This window comes from Cryptotermes secundus, unplaced genomic scaffold (assembly GCF_002891405.2).
Source record: "Cryptotermes secundus unplaced genomic scaffold, Csec_1.0 scaffold931, whole genome shotgun sequence".
Taxonomy (NCBI): domain Eukaryota; kingdom Metazoa; phylum Arthropoda; class Insecta; order Blattodea; family Kalotermitidae; genus Cryptotermes; species Cryptotermes secundus.
In genome coordinates, this window is record NW_019732382.1 from 693,156 (window position 1) to 716,602 (window position 23,447).

Here is a 23,447-nt window from a genome sequence, read left to right on the forward strand (position 1 = left end):
TTATTATGTGTGCTCTTCTTTAGTTTTTCACCAGACAAGCCATAAGGTTGATGCTAAACTCATTTATGGCCCAGAATATTACATGATAGGCTACATCAAATATTTTACAATATTGATACAATGCTTGATATTTTGTTTCTCTGATGGGTGTTCGCTTAGCAAAATTGGACTGTAGTGTGCCCAACCCTGGTCTTGCTGTTTTCATAAGTACATACTAATGTGTGAATGTGTGATACATGTTAATGCAGTTTCTTTTTATAATTGTTTGTTTGAATTTTTTGGAAAGGCTTATTGTATGTACTTGTCCATAAATATTTTATTAACTTTTGGAGGTACTGGAGAAATTTTGTTTTTGGAATGAAATTAAGTGGTGTATTGGAGAAAATTCCATAATAAGGAATTTCATAACTTTTACACTTTGCCAAATATAATTAGAATGATCAAGTCAAGGAGGATGAGATAGGCAGGGCATGTAGCATGAACAGGGGAGGCAAGGAATGCATATAGGTTATTGGTGGAAAGCCAGAAGGAAAGAGACCACTAGGAAGATCAAGGCATAGGTAGACGGATAATATTAAAATTGATCTTAGATAGGGTGGGGTGGTATGGACTGGATTGATCTGGTTCAGTATAGAGATCAGTGGAGGACTCTTGTGAACATGGTAATGAACCTTTGGGTTCCACAAAATGTTGGGAAGTTCTTGAGTAGCTGCACAACTGATGGTTTCTCAAGAAGGGCTCAGCTCCATGCACTTAGTTATGGAGCAATTACTGCATACTGTCTTGTAAATTCATTGGTAGTAAGGAAAAGAAGAAACATAGCAAAACGTTGTAGAAGACATTTTTCAGATCAATAGGTACACAATGGTATGAACACATATTGGATGGGTGAAAAATAGCATTTCTAAAACAATACTGGAATTGTAAATGTAGGGTGAAAACATACAATAATGCCCACATTATTATGTGGATCAGCTGAAAGGATGAGATGTGGTGGGGAAGAGATGCTCATATTTATAAATGTGGGAGGGTAAGTCTCCAGTGTAAAATCTTTATGCAAGTCAACCCATGTGATATGAATATTACATGAAGAGGAATAAAAACAGCAACTGTGTTTCTTTATTAAGACTGTTATATTGCAGTTCAAAGTAACATAATCTTTGTAATGGTCAGTATCTTCTCTTTACATGGAGATTGTATATTACAAACAGATCTTATATTTACTTTTATGCTATCTATTATTACTGACTGTAAGAATCAAACATGCTTCTATTATTACTGGCTACTGCAATAGTCCATAAGGTATAAATTCTGAAACATCAAACTTTTTCCAGAATAATATTTTAATAATAAAAATAGTTATTTGGAGTGAGATGATGGATTAATATAGATGTGAATTTATATGTCAACTAAGTTGTGATTGACATAAATGTTACAGCAAACTGTGTTGATCACTCCCTGCATTCTGTATGGGTTTTCTGTGTGCATGACACTAATGGTGGCACTTCGCAGCTGCACTCCACACATATGTTGGAAGTACTGGATAACTTGTCACCAACTCTGAGTTCCAACTGTCCAAACTGGCATTTGTGCTCTGAAATATAGAATAAATCACTGAGAAGAACACAGCAGTTGATTTTCAAACTTTATAATGAGTGTCATGTTGTTTATTCAATTATAGTATTTTGATCATAAAAACCATTAATATGACCTTTAAAATATGTGTTTCACCACTATATGTTCTGACTTACAAAATAAATCATCATCAGGTGGATTCCTGTTTATATATACTGTGTGTCACAAATAACAACATAACAAACTGTATGTTGTAGCACATTAGAAACTATTAGTGATTCACGAAACACACGAATTCTCATGTATGATTAACTGTTTGTAAGTTGAAATATATGGTGAAACATACGTTTACAAGATTATATGAATGGTTTTTTTATGATTAAACTAAGGACTTTGCTTCACATACTCCAAATCCAGTCATATTTTAAAAAACTCCTGTAAAGATGCATTTTTCATAAAGATGAGGACAGCTGACAACAGAGGGACTGTCATTGACAGATCTAACTACCAGCAGAATTAGTCCTACGTGGGCAGTCAGTGTCTGCACATTCATAATCTCCAGTAGTACTGTTACAATTTTATTGTAAAGAGAGAGATTGCTTTTTAAATGATTTCATTCTGTTGGGTTTAAATTGCTACTTAGCCAAATATAAACAGACATTGGGGATGATAATTTTGAATTGTTTCTGTACTGGTTGTTATGGTGATTGGATTGCAAAACTATAGAGCCCATAGTTCATTAATGTCAATTAAGGGGTTCAGGTTTTGTAAGTAACAAGTACTGGAGGCTGAGCTTACCTGCAGTTTTTGACGTTGCATTCACACTTGTGACTACTGAGTCATTGACATCTGCTGTTAAAATAAAATACGATCATAGCAGATGAGTCCCTTTACTTATAAATGTATTACACATTTTATACTAGAAGTAGTATACATGATAAAGATATATGACATAAAGAGAGTTTAATCTGTTGTTGATAATAATATCACCTTGGCAGTGTTCTTTAGGTAAAAATAATATTGCATGAATAGTCATAAAGAAGAGTGTTCTACTTACGACACCGCCAGTCAATGGGGCAGCAGCCTGTAGTACCATAATAGACTGGAACACATCCATCACTGATTTGTCTGCTGTAATGCAGTTCAATGCCACAAGATATTTCTTCACACCATGGTCCAGACAAAGTTCCTGATAACATATAAAGTTTCAGTGAATTCTTCTCAGGTGATCAGCCATGATATTGTGGAATGTGTGAACACAGCACTCATCGCATCAACTCATGGAGACAGTCTGAAATGTCAGACACTGGTTCCGTGTTGATATGGCTGATCACATGAGAAGACTTCGTAGTATACTGTTGTCATGAAAGCTTCACCTTGTATATATAAAGTTTCATTCTTCCACACCTTGACTGCTACTGACATAGTAGAACACAGTAATTAAAAGGGTCGTATGTTCCTTCTAACAGTAAAATCCAATTTAAGGTTTAAATACCTCAAAGAAAATTGAGGTTACAGCACTTGGCTCCATTATTATGAATGAAATAGACAAAGGGTTAAATATATGATCTTGTGAATTGCTATTTCTTTTAATTTATGAAATAAAAATATTTTAATCTTTCAGTGATAATGCAATGTCCATAATATAACTTACCATTCTGCTGGTCATTGGTATCAAGGTTACTTTATAACTCTGTTTACCAATTTCTAAAAGTGCAGGGTATTTTTTTTTATTGATAGTGGGGTGGGACTAAGTCCCTTGTACTGCAGCCACTTCTTGCCTATTGTACCAGCCCCAGATGATAGGTGAGGGTGATTGTGGAGCAATTGGTGGAATGACGATTGGCAGGGGAAGCCGAAGTACTCAGAGAAAACCTGCCCCAGTGCCATTTTGTCCACCACAGATCCCATTTGAACAGATCCAGGATCGAACCCGGGCTGCCATGATGGGAAGCCAGCAGCTAACCACTTGAGCTATGGCACGGCTCCACAGTGCAGAGTAACTGTATAGGCATGACATAGTTTGCTGTTTCATCACACTGTGTGCTAGGAACATGAAACAAACTTGAAATAAAAGACAGAAAAGTGACTGTATAGAACTATAAGGTTTATTTAGGACTCTGTCCATCGTCTGGTATATATAAGACAGAAAACCACATCGTTTTGGAGACTGGATCTGTCTCTGTTCTCAGGTGGATCACTGGAGTCCAGTGATTGAGACTAGCTCTTTCTAACGGGCCCAACTGAGTAGGTCTCTCTTGCCCCATCCACCTGAGGACGGAGACAGATCCAGTCTCCGAAACATTGTGGTTTTTTGTCTTATATATACCAGACGATGGATAGAGTCCAAAATAAACCTTATAGTTCTATACAGCATACACCATCATCAGAATCCTTTAAAGAAAAGTGACTGTTTACTTATGTACCTAGTGGACTTTAATATTAGCCTTACTGATTATACAGGGTGAATCGTATAGAACCGGCCCGATGAATTTGCTAATAATTCCGCAGGCGATGCATATAACCGCTCACAATTACGACATAATAATCTGGGACGTGCTGAGTCGAATGGTGTGCGCATTATCCGGCAAGTGGCAGCCCTTATGCTGCAAGGTCAAGGACAATCCAGAAACGTGTCTGCAGTGCGCAAGCGACAGTCATGGAGTACACTGTTGAACAGCGAGTGTTTCTAGTGCCTACTTGAAAACGGCGGACACTTTCAACACCTGCTCTGATCACGGCACACAATCCAAGATAAGATATGTGTAAATTACTTTAATATCTGTATGGTATATTTTATATTACAGCTCATTTCGTCAGGCCGGTTCTATATGAATCACTCTGTATATGTGCAAAGTAATTAGTATCTCCTTTCGTGCCATGCCAAAATGAGGGCATCTGGTGTTATAGTCTCAGACCAAGCAAGCTGGCTCAGGCAGTAACATTTCTGACATATTCGGGAGGTGTCCAGTTTGAATCTTGACCAGAACACCGAACATTCCGATCCAGGTTCCTCAAGGCTTTCTCACTCCCTCTAGGTGAGTTCCAAGATAGTAGCTTGAAAGAGACTGATTGCTTTCTTCCACTCCAACTCATCATTAACCTTTAAACACCAGACTTTCAACATGGTGGTAGCTTGAGCTAGCCGGCATTCATTTAAATTCCTGCTGCTCTGAGTTTAAATGTTAGTTCCTGTTAGGATGCTTACATTGTATTAAAAAATGCTGTATCTAATACAGTTTTTATGATAAATGAATGACGATAAGGGACATAGATCGATCAGTTGACCAGTTGCAATGGGCCATCATCTTGTCCTATTATCATAATTGCCCAGCCAAGACCACTCACTCACCAAGGAATGCACCTTGGCGGAATAAAGAGCTGAGTGGGCTAAGAGTTAAACAGAAACTATTTACTATAGCGAAAAGGACAGGGCAGTGGGTCACCTACAGGCACAAGGAAACCTTCACCTGTTACAATAAAGAGATAAGGAAAGCCAAGTGATCCTCATGGAGGAGCTACTGCCAGGAGATCAATGATGTACCAGAAAGTGCCAGACTCGTGAGGGTCATGGCAAAACAGGCAACCAATAAGGTCAGCACTATCAAGCTGCCTGACGGTAAGTATACCCAAGCTGGAGAAGGGACACTGAAGGAACTGTTCAGAGTTCACTTCCCAGATTCAAAGTTGATTGATGATTCAGGTGATGAGCGGGGCCAGCAGAACCTGGACTTACGTGGATACATAACAAACAGGTGAGACTGGAACCTGGCTGGTCAGGTAATCAATCAATCAATCAAAAATCAGATGGGCGTTAGGTACCATTAATCCATTTAAGTCCGCGGGAACAGATGGTATTGTACCAGGACTTGTGCAAAAAGTGGCGGAACATTTAGTCCCACACCTATGCCGCATATTTAGAGCCTGCATGGCGCGTGGGTTTATCCCTGTGGCCTGGAGGCAAGTTAAAGTGACATTTATTCCGAAGCCCGGGAAACTTGATTATACTGAGGCTAAAGCTTATCATCCTATCAGCCTGTCATCTTTCTTTTTGAAAACGATGGAGAAAGTGGTAGACATATTAGGGATGGTGCATTGAAAATACATCCTCTGTACCGAAACCACTATGCTTACCAAATAGGTGAATCTGCTGAAACTGTATTGCATAATGTAGTAACATTATGCAATGTATGAAATGCTATTGTACACAAGGATATTGCCCTTGGAGCATTCCTTGACGTAGAGGGAGCCTCTGCCAGAACCTCCTTTGATACAATAAAACAGGCTGCTGAAAGGCATGGCATTGAGCCCACAATATGCAGATGGATCTGTGCCATGCTGGAAAGCAGGAATATAAGTGCTACATTGTCTGGAGAGACCCTGGGAGTGTCTGCGATGAGAGGGTGTTCTTTCCCATTTCCTGTGGAACCTGGTCATGGATGATCCCATGAAAGCCAAAGAACGCTGCACTGACCTGCTGGATATGCGTCTGGTACCTCCTGCATTGAATGTGGATGTGATTTCAGCCAGTGTCGCTTGTCTGTTACCACGGACAATTCTAGCTAGACACCGCTGGCCACGATCATTAAGCACCCGTGGTCAGCCACTGTGCTGTCCATGGTGGGTGGAAATGCCTTCCACAGGGTATTCCCGGTACACACGTGACACCATGGATTGAAGAATATTGAATGACTGCACAATTTTGGAAATGGAATGTCCCATCCGCCTGGCACCCCCATTCAAACTCCGATAATTCACGTCGGCTTGCCATGATCAGACTGGCCGGTGTTCAACCTGACTCACGAGAGAACCTCTCACAACTGATACTGCTCTGGGCATTCCCACGCCATCAGGGGGCGGTGGCGCCACTTAAAAATAAATTTACATACTGCTATCCCATGACTTTTGGCACTTGAGTGTATATGATATTGGGCGATTGTTTCTACTAGCAGGGGGGTGCGTGCGCTTCTGCTAGCAGAGTTTGAATGCCCAAATACACAAATCAGTGTACTCCGGCCATGATGACCATACTCATCACTGTACCGATCGGTTCACTTCAAATGTTAAAGGTTAATTATCTTATTGTTCAATGCTATATAACCTGCACTACCAAAAGTGTCATCAGATAACTTCTTTCTAGTTTCTTGCTTTGCTCTTCAACCCTGAAGATGGATTTACATCCCAGTAAATAATACTGTCCATAGTAAGCAGCTTGAGAACCTCGTATCAAACAAACCATAAATAAGTAAAATACCCTGCTGTGTCTCTGATTATTTGTGTCAGGTGATACAAGTTACTGATTTTGACCATGTGCATGATTTGTTTTACATAGCCTTGAAGGTAGAGGTCTAAATGAAGTAAGGTCCAAAGAGTGAAGTAACTGAGCTTACCAACCTCTGCATCCAATTCACTATTCTATAAAATGTTTGTTTAGTTACAGACAGTTTCTACCCTATGATGTAGAACTACATCTTCAGTTTCTGGTAACATTATTTTTCAGCATGCCCCAGAGAATAAACGGTGTTGCAATTGATTCCACAAATGAATCACTTGGATATGGATCAGTCCAAGTCACAAATTCACTGATGATATGTCTGGCACAGTGCAACCGTAATTCTCCCATCAGAGTGCTATACCTCACTCAAACAAGCTGCAGTAATCTACTACCTTTTATCATTCATTCATTTCCAGTTTGTTTTCTGTTCCTAGCATACACTGTTAAGAAACAGGAAGGCTTTAAAACTGTGCTCTAAATAAGCAGCCACACTATATAAGGACTGTGAGTAGTGTCAAAGAAATTATTGACAGGATAGTGTCAGAAATTAATATTTTAACTCCAAGGACTTCTTGAAAATGAATTGAAAGAAATGTTTTTAGATCCACGTCAAAGAAAGCTAATACCCTTCAAAGTGTATTTCTTTTCTGATTGATTTCTGAAAGAAAGAACAGCCTCATATATCAAAGCATATTGCATGTTTGTACTGTGCCACAGTACCAGTAATTAATTACTTTTAACCTGTTAGACCAAAAATTGGCCAGTGATATCACTGTAGGTCATGCCGAAGAGATATTTGTCAGAACATTCTATTGCTAGAAATAATTGGATTATGCGTGTCTATTACTGGCCTATTTGCCTTTCTGAAGGAAAGAAATTAGGCTTATGACATCATCTTGTTGTCTGTGTGCCCTCTCTTTCAACTTCTTAACCAGTTGACCAGTTTTCATGAAATTTTGTATGAGAATGTTCTGCCATTAGAGGCCATCTGTACCTCATACTTTTTAATTCCCTGCAGTTAGCAATAATAACATGATGGATGCAGAAACTTATGTGGTGGAACTACATAAAATTTGTATTTACCCATCAGTGTGATTGCTATAATTAATGAACTATTAGAGCCAGGCAGCTTAAATTTGGTATGGAGATAGATCATAAACATACATAGAAGTTAAATAGGAGAGACTGTTTACAGGTTAACAAATTTGTGATGTGAGACTCGAAAGTTTTTTTACAAATAAAGTAGACAAAATCTGACCTTCACAGAAAGATGATGATCATAACGATAATATGTAATATAGTATTTACAGTTGCAGTCAATAAAGGAATTGACTTGACTGCTTCATTCATGTAGCTATCTGTATATTAATTGAGCACAACAGAACACAATACATGCAGGACTGGTAGTTTGCAGTAAGAAAATAGGCTTTATGTGTTTCAATGGAACTTGTATTTACCATTAAATCCATTCTGACAGATACACTTCTTGCATGGTGCGTCTTCTGGATAGATTACTTGACCTTCTCTGTATGTTCTACCACCATACTGACATTCATAGAGTGGTGACATTTGCTGTGTTTCTGTGTTGTTTGGACCTGAAATTATAGAAATTCTCTTGAATTCACAGTTAATAAGGTGTACATTATAATGGAAAGCTTTAGTTGTAGTCTAATTTCTTATCTGAAAATTTATCATTATGTTAAATTTCTTCAGTCGGGCCGCGCCATAGCTCAAGTGGTTAGTCACTGGCTTCCCACCATGGCGGCCCGAGTTCGATCCCGGATCTGGTAAAGTGGGATTTGTGGTTGACAAAGTGGCACTGGGTCAGATTTTCTCTGAATACTTTGGTTTCCCCTACCAATCTTCATTCCACCAATTGCTCCACAGTCACCCTCACCTATCATCTGGGGCTGGTACAATAGTCCAGAAGTGGCCACAGTACAAGGGACTTAGTCCCACACCACCAGCATTAAAAAAAAAATTAAATTTCTTCAGGTAAAGTGAATAAAGGAAATCTTGCTTGGCAAACAGATGATAAGAAAGTACAGATATCATGGTGCTGAAAAATAATGTTTTTCTTCTATTCTGAGAATACCCATTTGAAATCTACAGATATAATATTCGTGTTTGTTTTTATACACCAGTCAGATAATTTATGCATGAATGCATTACAGTAAGTGTTCGTGGAACAGCATTCATCCAGTGTATGCTGGTGGAAACAATTAGAATCAGACAGAGGTTCTTGGAACAGCTCAGGGCATTCAACATTCACACATGTCAGTTGTGATCTGTAACAAAAAAGTCAATATATTAATTTAAGGGCTCCAAGAATTCAGCTTTTATATGTAGTACATATGCATATTAAATTTCCCCATAGAAATAATTGAATCTCTGATATATAATGTGGTGTCAGTACAAATTAATTTATTATAATGCCCATGTTTAAAAAGTATCACTAAGTATACCCGACAATGTTCAACTAATACTACAGATAAATTATTTGTGTGGTCAGATCAGGTATATTGATATCAAAATATTTCATTTACTAGTTAAGAGTATCAGGTCTTGGGAATAATTTTTGCAAATTTATTCTTTTGTTCCATGACAAAACAGTTCTTCATTGTATGCTTAGTTAGTTATTGGAGAGGGTGGGTTTCCCCATGCACTTAGACCAGTATTGGTCCATTGTGCTTCCCTCTATGATATTCTACCAGTCTCTATACCCTACCGATATTGGTGCGTACCATCAGTCCCGACCGAGCCAGCAAGTTCGGTCTCTTCTGGCTTGGCGGTATCTATAATGCTTCCCCCATCTATCAGAGGCGTTAGAGACTACTGTTGGGCGGAAAATGTCCTTGAATTTGGCTCAGTGACCTCCTTTGGAGATATGAGGTTCTTTTACATGCCGTAAAGCTACGACACGGGACCCACAGCTTAAAGTCTCTCCCAGAGGACTTGTTCCCTGAATTTTTCCGCCCTTAAAAGTTCCACGACCTCCGCCGGGTTTGAACCCGCGTACCACGAGTCATGAGGTGGGAACGTTACCTCTAGACTACAGAGGGCGCTCATTGTATGCTTAGTATGTACCTCATTATTTTACAATCTGGTTATTTCTTCAGTATTTGTTTTATTTTAAAAGTGAATCCATAGTGTGTAGATAATTTGCATACAATACCATTTTATATAGTTGTCAGAGTGTTTTCATAAGGTCCAGCCAAGGAAACAAAATTAATAACTAGCATCCATTCAACGAACTAACCAAAAAGCTATAGATATTTCTGTCACATAATATGTGCTTGCTTTGCTGAGAGAAACTTAAAATCCACTTGTTCATTTGATTTGTTTCATTCTGGTCTGTCACACTAACAATATTATAAAAGATAAAAAAAAAAATTTTCCAGTGCGACTGGTTATGTTTTTCTTATTTCAATTGTTCATGCCCTTACATGTTTTGGTCCATAGAGACCATCATCAGAGGGACATCAATACAGTTTGGAAACAACTATTACAATGGGTGTTTACCCATTACATTTGTTTACACTTGTTCATATTTGCTGCATACAGATATTTTTATATGGGATATTTAAAAATTCATCATTAAATGTTAAAATTGGGAAACACAGGCAGTACACTTTAAAACCATCTGTCTGTCCAACATTTTACCTCTGTATCAAACTTCTGAAACATTTTGGATGTGGCTTCAGATTAATTTTGGATAACATGCATTTCTACTTAACATCCATTATTTATTGTCCGTCAATATTGCAACACTCTTTCATTCACCACTCAGTTTTTAGTTTAACATTGTACACCTTGACACTACATGTTTCGGCCCCAAACAGTCATCTTCAGGTGTTTTTATATGTTACAATTATTTTATTAAATTGTGTTAAAATGCATTAAAACTGCTACACTGTCTTAGTTCATGTTAAAATCATATGCTTTAGTCCTCTTTTTAAGGTAAAACCAGATAAAATCCTTTAAAGTTTCTATTATACCCACGTTATTTTGGTGCATATTATTTCACCTCACACGGGGTGTTGTCCATTTTCATAAATGTATGTCTGTCCAGGGTGATTTGTCTCAACAGCTTGCCCCTCACATTCATAGCCTACTTTTCAGTTATGACTGCCATATGCCCCTGGTTTGCGTGTTTTCTTCACAGCGTGTGGTGTTGTCTTTATTAGTAGTTTTAAGACAGTTTAATAAAAATATTTGTAACATATCAAGACATATGAAGATGGCTGTTTGGGGTGCAAACATGTAGTGTCAAGGTGTATAATCTTAAACTAAAATTGAGTGGTGAATGGAAGAGTGTTGCAATATTGATTGATGATAAATAATGGATGTTAAGTTGGACAATTGCAACGGGATGCTAAAATACAGAATCATGCATTTCTAATTCAGGTGTTATTAGCATATTTCAATTCTTGTACAGAAAAGAAGTTCTCAGACACATTTACTTACACAGTAAGTTTTGCGCATAACTGTGCAACTCCACAGAGCAACGTAGTTGAGCAATTGATATCTCTATGCAGCAGGTCACAGACTTATCACTGTTTATGGTATTCAGATATTCTTCACTATGTCTACAAAAGGCTTACCACTTCAAATCTTTATATTTCTGTAATAGTACTTTAATGGTATTCTCCACCTTACATACATAGATCTACTAATGGTCTCTTTGTATGAAGTTTTCAGCCAAACTTTTATATATATTTTATTTCCATCCATTCTTCTTTTAGTCATTCTAACAATTTTAAATAATGGATACAAAACCTCTAATTATGTGCTCTTCCCCATTTACCCATTACTAAATAAATTTATGGTTCAAATATTTGTTCCATCTTAAGCTGAGATTTCTGCTTTCACTCACCGGCTGCCTAAACTATTGCATCGGCAACCCACTGTGCAAGGATTTGTTGCATCTGGGCTCACCTCACTGTTTACTTCATATGCTACTCCTTTATAATAACACTTTTGAGAATCTCTGCCATATATTGAACCTGAAACAGTTTTCCACTTGTAAGACTTTTATTTGGATTAATGAATAAAATAAAAATATCATAAATATGCAGATAGCTTTTACTGTGCCACATTTTGGTATATATTAATGAAATGGTATCAATTTACTACAATGTTAATAATTTGTTTTCTAGAAGAAAAGTTGTGGGAACTCAGATGTGACAAGAATGAGAGAAACATATATTTCAAGCTTTGAAGAAAAATACACCCTTAAACTTGTAATAAAGATAATACTGAATTCTACATATGAAAGCCACCATCTTGACTGTTTCAGTGTCTTAAATTCTTAGTAACAATATATTCATTTTATTTCTTTTATGGAAAGAAAATATGTGGTAGGACACACCATTTTGTACTGCCAGAAAACGAAGGTCTAGTGAAGGCAAGTGGCATTATGAACTGCATAATTTTAGGGTTATATTATACCATTTGTTGTTGGAACCACATAAACTCATAAAAAGAATGACAGCTTGTGTTATATTAAGGTGGCATGGTCATGTCAAAGAAATGGCTGTATTGGTTTGAATGTGTTAGAAATATCTATGGATTCTCATTTCTGATAGATGCTGGCATAATCATTATATTCCTTTAATCTGATTCGATTTAAATGAAAGAAATTCTTTAGGGGTTTACTAAGGAAATATGCAGTTCATTTAAAATATCCAGTATTTTGAATACTTTCAAATTTCAGTCTTCAGAAACTGAGATGAAATTCAGTTCAGAACTGTACAGTTGTGGTCCAGAATTTCCTTATATACTAAAAGACTTATTAATATGACTTTCTATGATCTGCATAAAAAAAATGAACAATACTGACTTCCAATAAGTTTAAAAAATTTACTAGCTTTGGATACAAATGAAGGCCTGTGCATCAAGCAGGTAGATTCTTAATGTTTACTTACTACAGTCAAATCTGCTGGGACAGCAAGAGCCTTCTACAAATACAGGTGTGCATCCTATCTCTCTGTAGTGTTTTGGGACTGCACAGTGTTGGGAATTGCATTCATCTGGAAGAAATTCAGAATATATGAATAAATGAGTAGATGTCGCACCCCCTCAGCTTAGTACAGTAACATATTCATTTTCTGAAATGCTGTGTTCTTTAGAATACCGGACAGTGGACAGAATACAACAACCCAGTAATCCCAAGGGTTATACACCATTGTCAGAACTCTTTAGAATCTACAAAACATTCTGCATATTAACCCTTCACAGGAAGGATTTCCTCTAAATAATATTTACAAATTATGTTCTTTACTCACAGGAGTCTTGCTTCACCTCAAATAAAAAGTACAACTTTTTATTTTCAATAATTTATGTTTACTGAAATGTTAGTAAATACATGTTTTGGTCGTTTGACCCAGGCATTTTATAAACAATAAAATGTATCATTGTTCATTACTGAACTGCTTATGCAATGGACTCGTTGCTACTGGTCTTAACTATGTAAATACAAATATATACAGGTTACAACGTTCAAATTTATTACAATATTTATCAATAATTATTAATTTTTTTAAAGTAAATATTGTTTATTAGTTTAGTTAAAGTTGTTTTGTTTAATATGTATGGGGGTTTTATGGGCAGAATTCTGTATGGGGGGAGGGAATGGAAAGTTTGCAGTAAGGTTAAAATTTTTTATAATGATGTGGGTATTGTGACATGTCAAACCGTTGCTGGGCAACGGGATATGGAACGCTGTTATGCAACATGAGGAAAGCGGTGTTTCTCCGTACCGTGCCGAGCCGAGCCGATCCGATCCAAACTATAACGCATCATAGCACGCGCCTGAAATAACACCAACATTATAACAAATAAAAAGAAAATTTTTAAATTTATCACATACTTTCCATTCCCCCCTACCCAATTCTACTCATTATAACCCCCACATATATTAAGCAAAACAACTTTAACCAAACTAACAAACAATATTTTCTTCAGAAAATTTTACTAATTATTGATAAATATTTTAACTGCCTACGCAGTTCAGTAACGAACAGTGGCACATTTTATTGTTTATAAAACGCCTTATGATGTTCAAATAACCGAAACATGTAGCGTAGTAACATTTCAATAAACATAAATTATTGAAAATAAAAAGTTACGACTGACGCATATACCACATATTACGTGGAATTCTATTTTTGAAATAGACTTGCCAGGAAAACAGTACTACGTGTATGTTTGAAAGGACCAATTACGAAACTTGTGCAGTAGCACAAGCAGCTAGTATTCAGCAGCAAACTTCGCATTATTTTGGTAAAAATTAATTTAGATACACTCTGTCACAGGAATACTATTTTTAAAAGCATCATAAAAATTCCTAATGTAACGTAATGCGGTATGGCAAAAGACATACTTCTAGAAAACAATAAAACGTCGCAGCCGAATAAATCATCTGTAGTACCACTCTTGCTTCTTATACGGCAGGTCACAGACCCACAAATTGGCCCAGAAACACGCCAGCCCGAGTTTTTTTTTTATTCTTATTTTCCTCAGTCTGTCCAGGCAAATCGTGTAATAGTACCCAAAACAAGGCAATGACTATCTCCTTCCATAACTTTTCTAATTCATTATTCAATAGTCACTCTACTATTTAACACTTCTAGGCCTATAGTTTGACCAAATGACAGCGTCATTAAATGAACCAGAAACAAGTAAATAGGACAATATAACTAAACTTGAGGCCGGCATAGGTCAGGGACAATATGTTGTACATTGTACTACATACGATATGTTTGTTAAAAATGTAAATACATCTCGTCTGTTACTCGTATTAATGTTTCTGTATTATATCTGTTATGCACTTCTTGCGCTCGCATACAGTAGGGTTCTTCACCTAGCTTTATTGTGCTTTGACACATTAACTCAACCAAGTTTATTCTCAAAAGCAGAAATAAGGATTATATTTTAATAAAATAATGTCAGAATGAATACACACAGTATATACATCACACATCGCACACTTAGAGATTTTCTAGTAGAAAATTTTCTGCAACGTTGTTAATACGCAATTAAGTGAGAGAAGCTATTTAAAGCTTAGAATGTTCTTGCCAGAATAAGGGCTTCTTATCAAAGTACAATTGAATAATGTTAATTCTAGGCATTGCCCAGATATTTTAATGAAATTACGTGTGTACTAACTTCGCCGTCATGCGGCTGTCGCTTAGTCGGCATAGTTCGTTTGCCGACTAAAACCACGGAGATTGTTTGTATAGACAAAGAGTGAATATAATCTTATTTCATCTTTCAATAACTGGACCGTAATTTCCATAAACAATACGGAGAGATAGAGCGCTTTGTGACGGAACTACATTCATATGCAGAAATGCATTTATAAATAATGCAAAATGGACATAGGATTAAGTAGGTAAAATGATGTACAAATCATATTATGAAAGGGGACCACCTAACCTCTTCGAATGAATAGAGGCCTCTAGGGGGGAGGGTGCAAAACCAAGCGAAAAATTCTTCTCAGCTGTGCGACTGTTAGCTGAGTATCGTCAGTTTTCCTATAGGATTCCCTAATGACAGACTAAGAAAGAATATAATAGCCCTATTCCTCTGGATGCAAAATTTACCGCATTTTACTATCATTCGGCTTTGTGCGCCGTCTACAGATGACACGACGTCGTAAAACATTCTAACGCGTAATTAAACATTGTTAATCGCAAAGTCCGGACCGCCTCTTTGGTCAAAGTTCCTGCCTACAGACCCAGAGGTGCCAGGTTAGATTCCCGGCGCTACCAGATTTTCGGAGAAGTAGTGGGTCTGGAACGGGGGCCACTCAGCCTCGTGACGATAATTAAGGAGCTATTTCAAGGAAATAGCGGCTCCGGTCTAGAAACCCGAGATTAACTGCCGTGGGGATTCGTTGCGCTGACCACGTGACACCCTCTATCCACTAAAGTTGGCACTAACTTCGCCGACAAGCGGCGGTCGCTTGGTGAGTATAGTTCGCTTGCGGACTACAGGTCACGAAGTTTTTTTTTTAATTGCAAAGTCTGTGTCACAAATTTCTGCTTCAGTTCAGAAATATGGAACACATTTCTGCTGCACGAGGTAAAAGTCAGACTCACATATTTATGAGTCTAAGTTTGAGTACACAGTAGACATACATCCAGATGCCGGGCTATTATTAGTCTATCCGAAAAATTGGTAATGATTAATATTGAGTTTCCATGAATGATTGATTGACTAATTGATTGATTGAATGAACGAATGAATGATATGCAGGTTTCACTCACCATCCACAAACATCATATCCAACAAACAAGGACAAACGGCCACACAGTACCTTAAAAGATGCATACGGCGCAATAATAACTCAACCTCAAAAGGCACCTTTCACTCGCCGTCATGAACATGCAATGAACAAGAGACGACGACATGTGAATTACAAATATCCACACACGACGAGTGTGTTATAGCATTCGTCCTCCAAAGGAATGCTTGGACTAGTTATGTACTTTAATTTTCATCATAATTTTAAACTTGAAATATATAAGAGTTCTATCTTCTATGACATAATGCCGTGCACCCCGATGAAAGTGAACTGACCTGAAAACGGAGGCGACATGTTCCCTAGAAACATTTCTTGACTTTCAACGGAATACATGGCGTTATATCCCAGAAGAGAGAACTATTCTTAATCACCGCTATAAGAACCTCAAATTCTTAAAAAACGTAACTTAAAATTTACTTTTAATAGAATTTTGCTTGATAAGAGGAAAATACAGCGAAGAAACTTATAAAATATAACTGAAGATGACCATATGTGGCCTCAAAATATTGTATTCATAACGTAAACATACAGTGAATGAATAAAATATGATTGTGGCAATAGCCATGCAGCCTTTAGTCATTTATGTAAGTTGCATTATGAAGAGTGAAATATATAACTAATAAACATGAATGAATTCTGAACTTGAAAGCATACTCACTTGTCTTTGTTATTAACTTAGAAGCTTCGGTCACCTTGTCCATCGTCCGGATTCTAAATAACTAAGAAAACACACAGCGTTTCGGAAACAGATCCAGTTTCCGAAACGCTGTGTGTTTTTTCGTAGTTATTTAGAATCTGGACGATGGACAAAGTCCGAAAGTCTCTGTGTGTTATACACCATCGTCAGAACCCTGTAGCATCTGCTTCGGTCACCTGTTACGCACTTTCTGTTGTACTGACAAATATTAAGTAAGATAATTTATGTGTTAGGAAACCCATGGCCAATTGTCTTGCGTTGGCAGGAATATTTCCAAACACGTTACAGTGATAGCTTGTTGGAGGGACCCAGATCACTGAAGCAGTGTTCACTTCTTATTCAGGAGTACAGGGGAAAAATAGAACAAGGGTATTCTGTTATACAAATTTCTTATACTAGCTGAAGCTGTGGGCCATCTGACATACTCTTGTTCGGGTCTCAGCAAGGGCGTCTATTATCCTGATTAGGAGATTAATAATCCTAACATCAGGAATGTCCTTAACACTTCCTCCGCAGCCCTCCCCAGGTCACTATACATAAACACCCTCTCACTTCATTTAGAGCTAAATACGTCTACTGTTGACAGTCGTCGAAATATAGTGCAAAAGTTTTCAGGTTTTCGCTCAATAACACAGAGATCATTGCTGATGTTAGAAAAAGGTCAATTACATGTTCCCTGCTATAAACACCACATTGTCTATTGTTAGACTGGAGGTAGACTATATGACTATTCTTAATTTCGGCACCAGTGGAGATGACTTGTATTTGAGAAGTGCCTGGTTCGAATCTCGGCCGGGACACCGGCCATTCTGGAGGGATAATTTTTGTTGTGGTTCTCCTCAATTCCTTCAGGAAAATGAGAAGATAGTACTTCAAATTAGACCACAATCGCTCCCTTCCACATCCTTCCCAATTCATTATTCCTCTAATATTCGACTCTATAGTCTTAATTACTGCCGATCACAGTGTCCGCGCCGTTTAAGGCATGAACCTTTTTCGCCCGCTCGAACACCGGGATCGTGGGTTCGAATCCCACTCTAAGCATAATGTCTGTGTGCGTTTATTCTGTGTTTGTGTTGTTCCGTGTGTAGGTAGCGGCCCTGAGACGAGCTGACGCCCCATTCAAGGAGCCCTACAGACTGTGTGTAGATTAAGAAACTGAAAAAGCGGCCATGATCCAACAAAGGGCTGTAAAGCCATAGATAGATATATAGTCTTAATTACTGACGTTGATAAATTAACAACAAATAAGAAAATAGTTTCATCCTGTGGGAAAGAGCCCCTCATATTCATAAGGAATGATACAGAGTGCGCTCCAAAGTCGGTTGGGATATAGTGGCAGAATTTATATATTTATTTATTTATTGGTTCGTAATATGTTAATTATGTATAACGGCAGACATTTTTAATATCAGATGAGATAATTTACAAACTTACCACGACTCGGGAAGTATTGTGAAGGAAAGGTAGTGGCCTATTACATTTAACAACCCCGGCATTCAGCTGAAGGACATAAGAAAGCCGTGAAAGATCCCAGTCAGGGTTAATTGGCAATCTGACTTAGATTCGAAACGTGCAAGTCGGAAGTTTTTCGTCAAAGGAGCCTACTTCTCCTCAGAAGACCAATATTCACTGGGAGTCCAAGTTGTATGGGTGAGGATAAAGCTATCCCTATACCAGGCCGTGAAGGCCCATAGGGTTGTGAGACGTTGAGGGTCCCACACTATCTAGACAATCGGCTCAAAGATGGCGGTAAGGATGTCAGCCTTATGCGCTGGCCGCGCTTTACTCCCCAGGAAAATTATTTAATTAATTCCTGGTAATCATTTCTGTTAGAGGCTGAGTAAACCCCAGGGCCTAGTGTGGCTGGAAGGATTAGGTCAATTAAAAGAAACCCAATGACCTCATCGGGACTTGAACCCGCGACCTTACGGCTTGTAGCCTATCCCCTCAACCAACTACGTTACCGCGCGCTGTATGGGTGAGGATGACAGAATAAATTATAAAAATATTTAAATAGGTGCTTGCGCAAGGGCAGAAGGCGCGTTTTGAGAAATTCGTTACCCCAGTTAGCGTCTGTATAAGGCCATAGCTCAGGCGGTTAGTCGCTGGCTTCCCAGCGGCGGCCCGGGTTTGACCTCGGGTCTGATCAAGTGGGATTTGTGGAGGACACAGTGGCGGTGGGGCAGGTTTCCTTTGAGTACTTCGGTTTCCCCTGCCAATCTTCATTCCACCAAATTCTCCATCTCATAATCACCCGGAGCAGGCTACAACAGGCCAATCAGTGGCCGCCGTGCCGAGTGGACCCAGTTGGACTCCACCCCCCACTAAGCGAAGTTTAATTAATTTTAGCGTCTGTATACCACATTATCAATTTTCCTGGATAGTCTCTTTCCAAAAACAGAGATACTATGTATGCGACCAGAAGACGAGGAAAAAGACGTAAGAAGATGCTGGATGACCTTGGGGACAGGAGAGGATATTTTTATTTGAAGGAGAAAGCTCTAGATCTCATTAAGTGGAGGAACTGTTTTGGAAGAGACTGTGGACCTGCCGTATGACAGATTACTGATGAAAAAAAAATATAAGATCTGAGAATCTCTGAGTCCTTCCGACTCTCACCTGTGCAGTTACAGACTGTGTGACGAAACTTCTCTGAGTAGGACGAGTATGCTGACGAAAACTTGTAATGACCTTGTGAAGCGGAAGGAAACGACAAGAAGAGCCCCAGTTTCACACACTGCCATTTCTGAAGTGCGTCGGGCTGGCAAGCATCCCGCTTACGTAGCCCCTTAACCCATTAATCCTCTAAGGTATATCGGGACGCTTAATTATCCCATATTTAGTCGACCCTGATATTTTTTTACTGCTATGGGGTGGGACTAAGTCCCTTGTACTGCGGCCACTTCTGGCCTATTGTACCAGCCCCAGATGATAGGTGAGGGTGATTGTGGAGCAATTGGTGGAATGAAGATTTGCAGGGGAAACCGAAGTACTGGGAGAAAACCTGCCCCAGTGCCACTTTGTCCACCACAAATACCACTTAACCAGACCCGGGATCAAACCCGGGCCGCCGCCGTCGGAAGCCAGCGACTAACCGGTTGACGTATGGCGCGACTCTATTAGTCGGTCCTGATACTTAAAACGCATAGTTATGGCACTGCAATCGTCTTCTTCATAGGCTTTGTTCAAGTACGCTTGGATGGGAAAATGATAAATACATGGAAATTTTAGTGAGGAAATCACTTGGAAAGCAGCCGTTTGGAATAGCGAGGCGATGTGCTCGTAATTAAGTTAGACCGTGTGAGGCTGGTAATTTGATTCAAGTGGTCTGTCATCGTTTCTAATTGCGGCCTCTATTATTGCTATAATATTCTTAACTCTTCTGGATGTATCCACAGAGAATAAACTAATTACGTAGCTAACACTCTTTCAAAAATGGCGTAGGCATATTCTGTAATTTTAAATCGAAAATCTCTCAACCCTGAAAGATCGGCAGTGTTGCATGCGTGCGGAAGGTCACACGGACAAAGTAATTAAATCAATGGGTGCTGTTTGTGAAAACCACCCAATAAATACGCCCTAACATTAATTTGATAACACGTTTATTTGTAACAGTATTTGTTTAGCAATGTCTGTCCTTGATGAAAATGAATGGACATCATTCACTATCTAAATCAATGTTTATTTTTGTAGATGTGGGTTCTCGTACATGCAAATCCTCCTACACGCTGTTTGTATCCAAGGTTGGTGTAGCCATGGCACAATTTCCTTATAACTATATGAGATCGTTGGCTGTGATGGCCACAGAGTGTTACTGGCAAGCATTGACAGCCACATGCAGTGTCATGGGTCTCTTACGCTTTGCTGTACCCAGTGAAATGTTAATAAACACACTTTTGCTCCAGCGACATACTCCGCTGCTTTTCAGATTTTAATAAGCTCCTCGATATGTCATTTGACTTAATTCGGTTTTTAGTATAACGACATGAATTAGTGAAAGAAAAAATTAAAAATAGAGACACCGACAAATGGATATACACCAATGTTTATTTGAAAACTTAAAGGCCTATTTCAGTTGAGCGCAGATGGGAATGTTTTTTTTTTCGGTTTATTTTGTGACGCTGTCAGTATTTGGATTGTACAGAGTTGAATGGTGGATGGATAACAAACAGAAAATGATTTTGAAAAAAGCTGGCGTGGCCTAATTGTATACTATCCTGAAAGTTTCCTGGAGGGGCTGAGGGAACCCATAAAATCCTTAGACAGGATAGGCGGTGTCTCGTCCGATATTCGAAGCGAGAACCTCTAGAAAACAGGTCTGGAGCGTTATAGCTACATCAAGGAAATAAGTTGAAGATGAAATTTATTTTAATATGTGATCTAGGTTGAAATGATTTAGGGTAGGATCCAATGGTGGGTCTTTTTTGATGATTTTGGTGAAAATTTGGGTTTCGTAAAGAAACATTTCACGATATTTGAATGAGGATCGCCTATTCAAGAATTGCCCTGTACCATGGGTGTAAATTATTTATGTATTCATTACTCATGATCATTTACAATATTATTACAGTGATTTTTGCGTCCGTAATTCGCAAACTGCACAACATTTATTTCTTTCATTTAATATTACCTCTCAAGTGCTCGACTTGGAGTACTGTTAAGAGCTTCCTCCTATGAAGAAAAACAATATGGTAAGATTTAAAATACCTGAGCACACTTCTTATAGAGCCAGTCGTTTAATAAGTTAAGCCAAAATATGAATAGAGATTTGAATGCAAGGACGGTCATAAAACTAACTTATTATCATGTGGCATAAGGGCATGGTTTTCCCTGAATATTTAAGTTTCTTTCACCAAACATCACTCCAGCAATGTGCATCTACATGACCTCTCCTGATAGTTCCGAGCAGGCAGCACATTGTCACAACCACGGTCCTCGGTTGGCACTTCACACCTGACCGAGCAGTTCACTGAACCCAAAGTAGTTTAATTATCTGTCATCTAAAAATATTGCTGCCATATGTCCCATGGAAAAATAATGTCGTACTGACAATTTCAGGACCTCTGGAAAATGGGGAAACTCCAGAGATCCTGTGATGTTTATAGGGCCTACAATTGTATTCATTTTGGAGACTTACCAAGGCGAGTATTAAATGGAGAAATTTAAATATTCGAAATCTCCTTTTCCTCGAAGTTCTCGAAGTCAATGTTATAAACGAATTTAGTTACAGCTTATGAAAGAAGACGACATATATGTGAAATCTCTAGTGCCTCCTTATATGAAGTACCTCATCTCTGATTTTTACCAATCCTGGAATAGTTTCTTGAAACTTTATTGGATTCTCCTCGCTCATAATCTTCCAAGTTAACAAGACTATGAAATGACTGAAGGTATTATGCAGTTCAGCTCAATATAATGATTCACAACCAATTAAATTAGAAATGGGGGATGCAGGACCCCATAAACCCAATCCCAGTATTACTGAATCGATCTCAGAATCTAAATTTTCATCTCAACATCCGAAATCTTAAAAACAAGGCGTGAGGGCGTGAGCTCGAGAAAGGCTGCTTCGCACCAGATTACATGCTGCCCACATAATACTCGTAATGCTCGTGTCATTCAGCACTGAGGAAATCCAAATATTTTCAAGACAGAACATAGAACCCTACAACACAAATGGAGTATTTTACAGCTGTCATATGATAAGCAGCTTTTGGGATACTGACCATCAAATTCTAAATCGTATTTAAAATATTTTTTTGTTTAAATTAATGGTAATGTTATTGATCTAACTGATTTCTTCCACGCGGTAATAACGCACTTCCTTCAACATTGTTTTCATGTTTTGTGCTCCAGACAACAAAATATTTCATAGCTAGACGGCCATTAAAGATATATTTGAGTTTAAACAAAACAGAATATAGTCAGAAATATATTGTTTGCAGACATTTCAAAATGTACTCAAAAAGACTTGTTTGTTTCGTGTCATTCGATAATTTATACAGGCCAGAAAATATTATTTCAAACCATCCCAGATGTATCGGAGGAAGCTGTGCTTTTGTCTGAACTCCTTGCGCTCGTCCCGTTCCTATGGGCGATTTCCATTTATAAGGTGTAGCACCGAATTTACAGTTGCGGGGTGAGAGGCAATCAAAACTTGTAGGACCCTATCAGTAATATCAAATTTAGACTATAACTATTTTTTGTTCATACTTCTTATAATAAACAAAAAATATTAATTAACTTTTCATGATTTTAGAGAAGCAAATGTCTCAGTCAAATTTGTGGATTCTATTTGTTTTGAGGAAGTCCCGTGGCGACCGACCTAGTCGCTCCCCTTAAATCCGAACTTGGATGGGTATATTATCCCAGACTGAAAAATATATTGGACAAAACTATAGACAGCAAGAAAACGTACGTTGAACGCTTGACATAATCGGTACTTACCGACGGCGAAAACCGTGCCGACGAGTGTCAATATGAGCAGGCTGTGTAGTTGCAGCATGATCACGGTCAAACTGGGTCGGATGCAGATAGCACTCTGATGTTTCTTGAAACGGACCGCGTCTTTATCTGTGGAGTGCGAC

The 23,447-nt window shown here is 38.3% G+C and overlaps 1 protein-coding gene across 1 annotated transcript; it reads right to left on the reverse strand.

Annotated features, from left to right (window-relative positions):
• Positions 1-676: 676 nt before the first annotated feature.
• LOC111867655 (kielin/chordin-like protein) lies at positions 677-23,447 on the reverse strand. The gene is made up of 8 exons (XM_023857680.2): positions 23,308-23,447; positions 12,778-12,882; positions 11,727-11,856; positions 9,023-9,138; positions 8,308-8,445; positions 2,633-2,764; positions 2,374-2,427; positions 677-1,594 (listed from the first exon to the last, which is right to left on the reverse strand). The coding sequence occupies exons 1-8, from the start codon at positions 23,363-23,365 to the stop codon at positions 1,452-1,454; spliced, it is 876 nt and encodes a 291-aa protein (XP_023713448.1). The 5' UTR covers positions 23,366-23,447; the 3' UTR covers positions 677-1,451.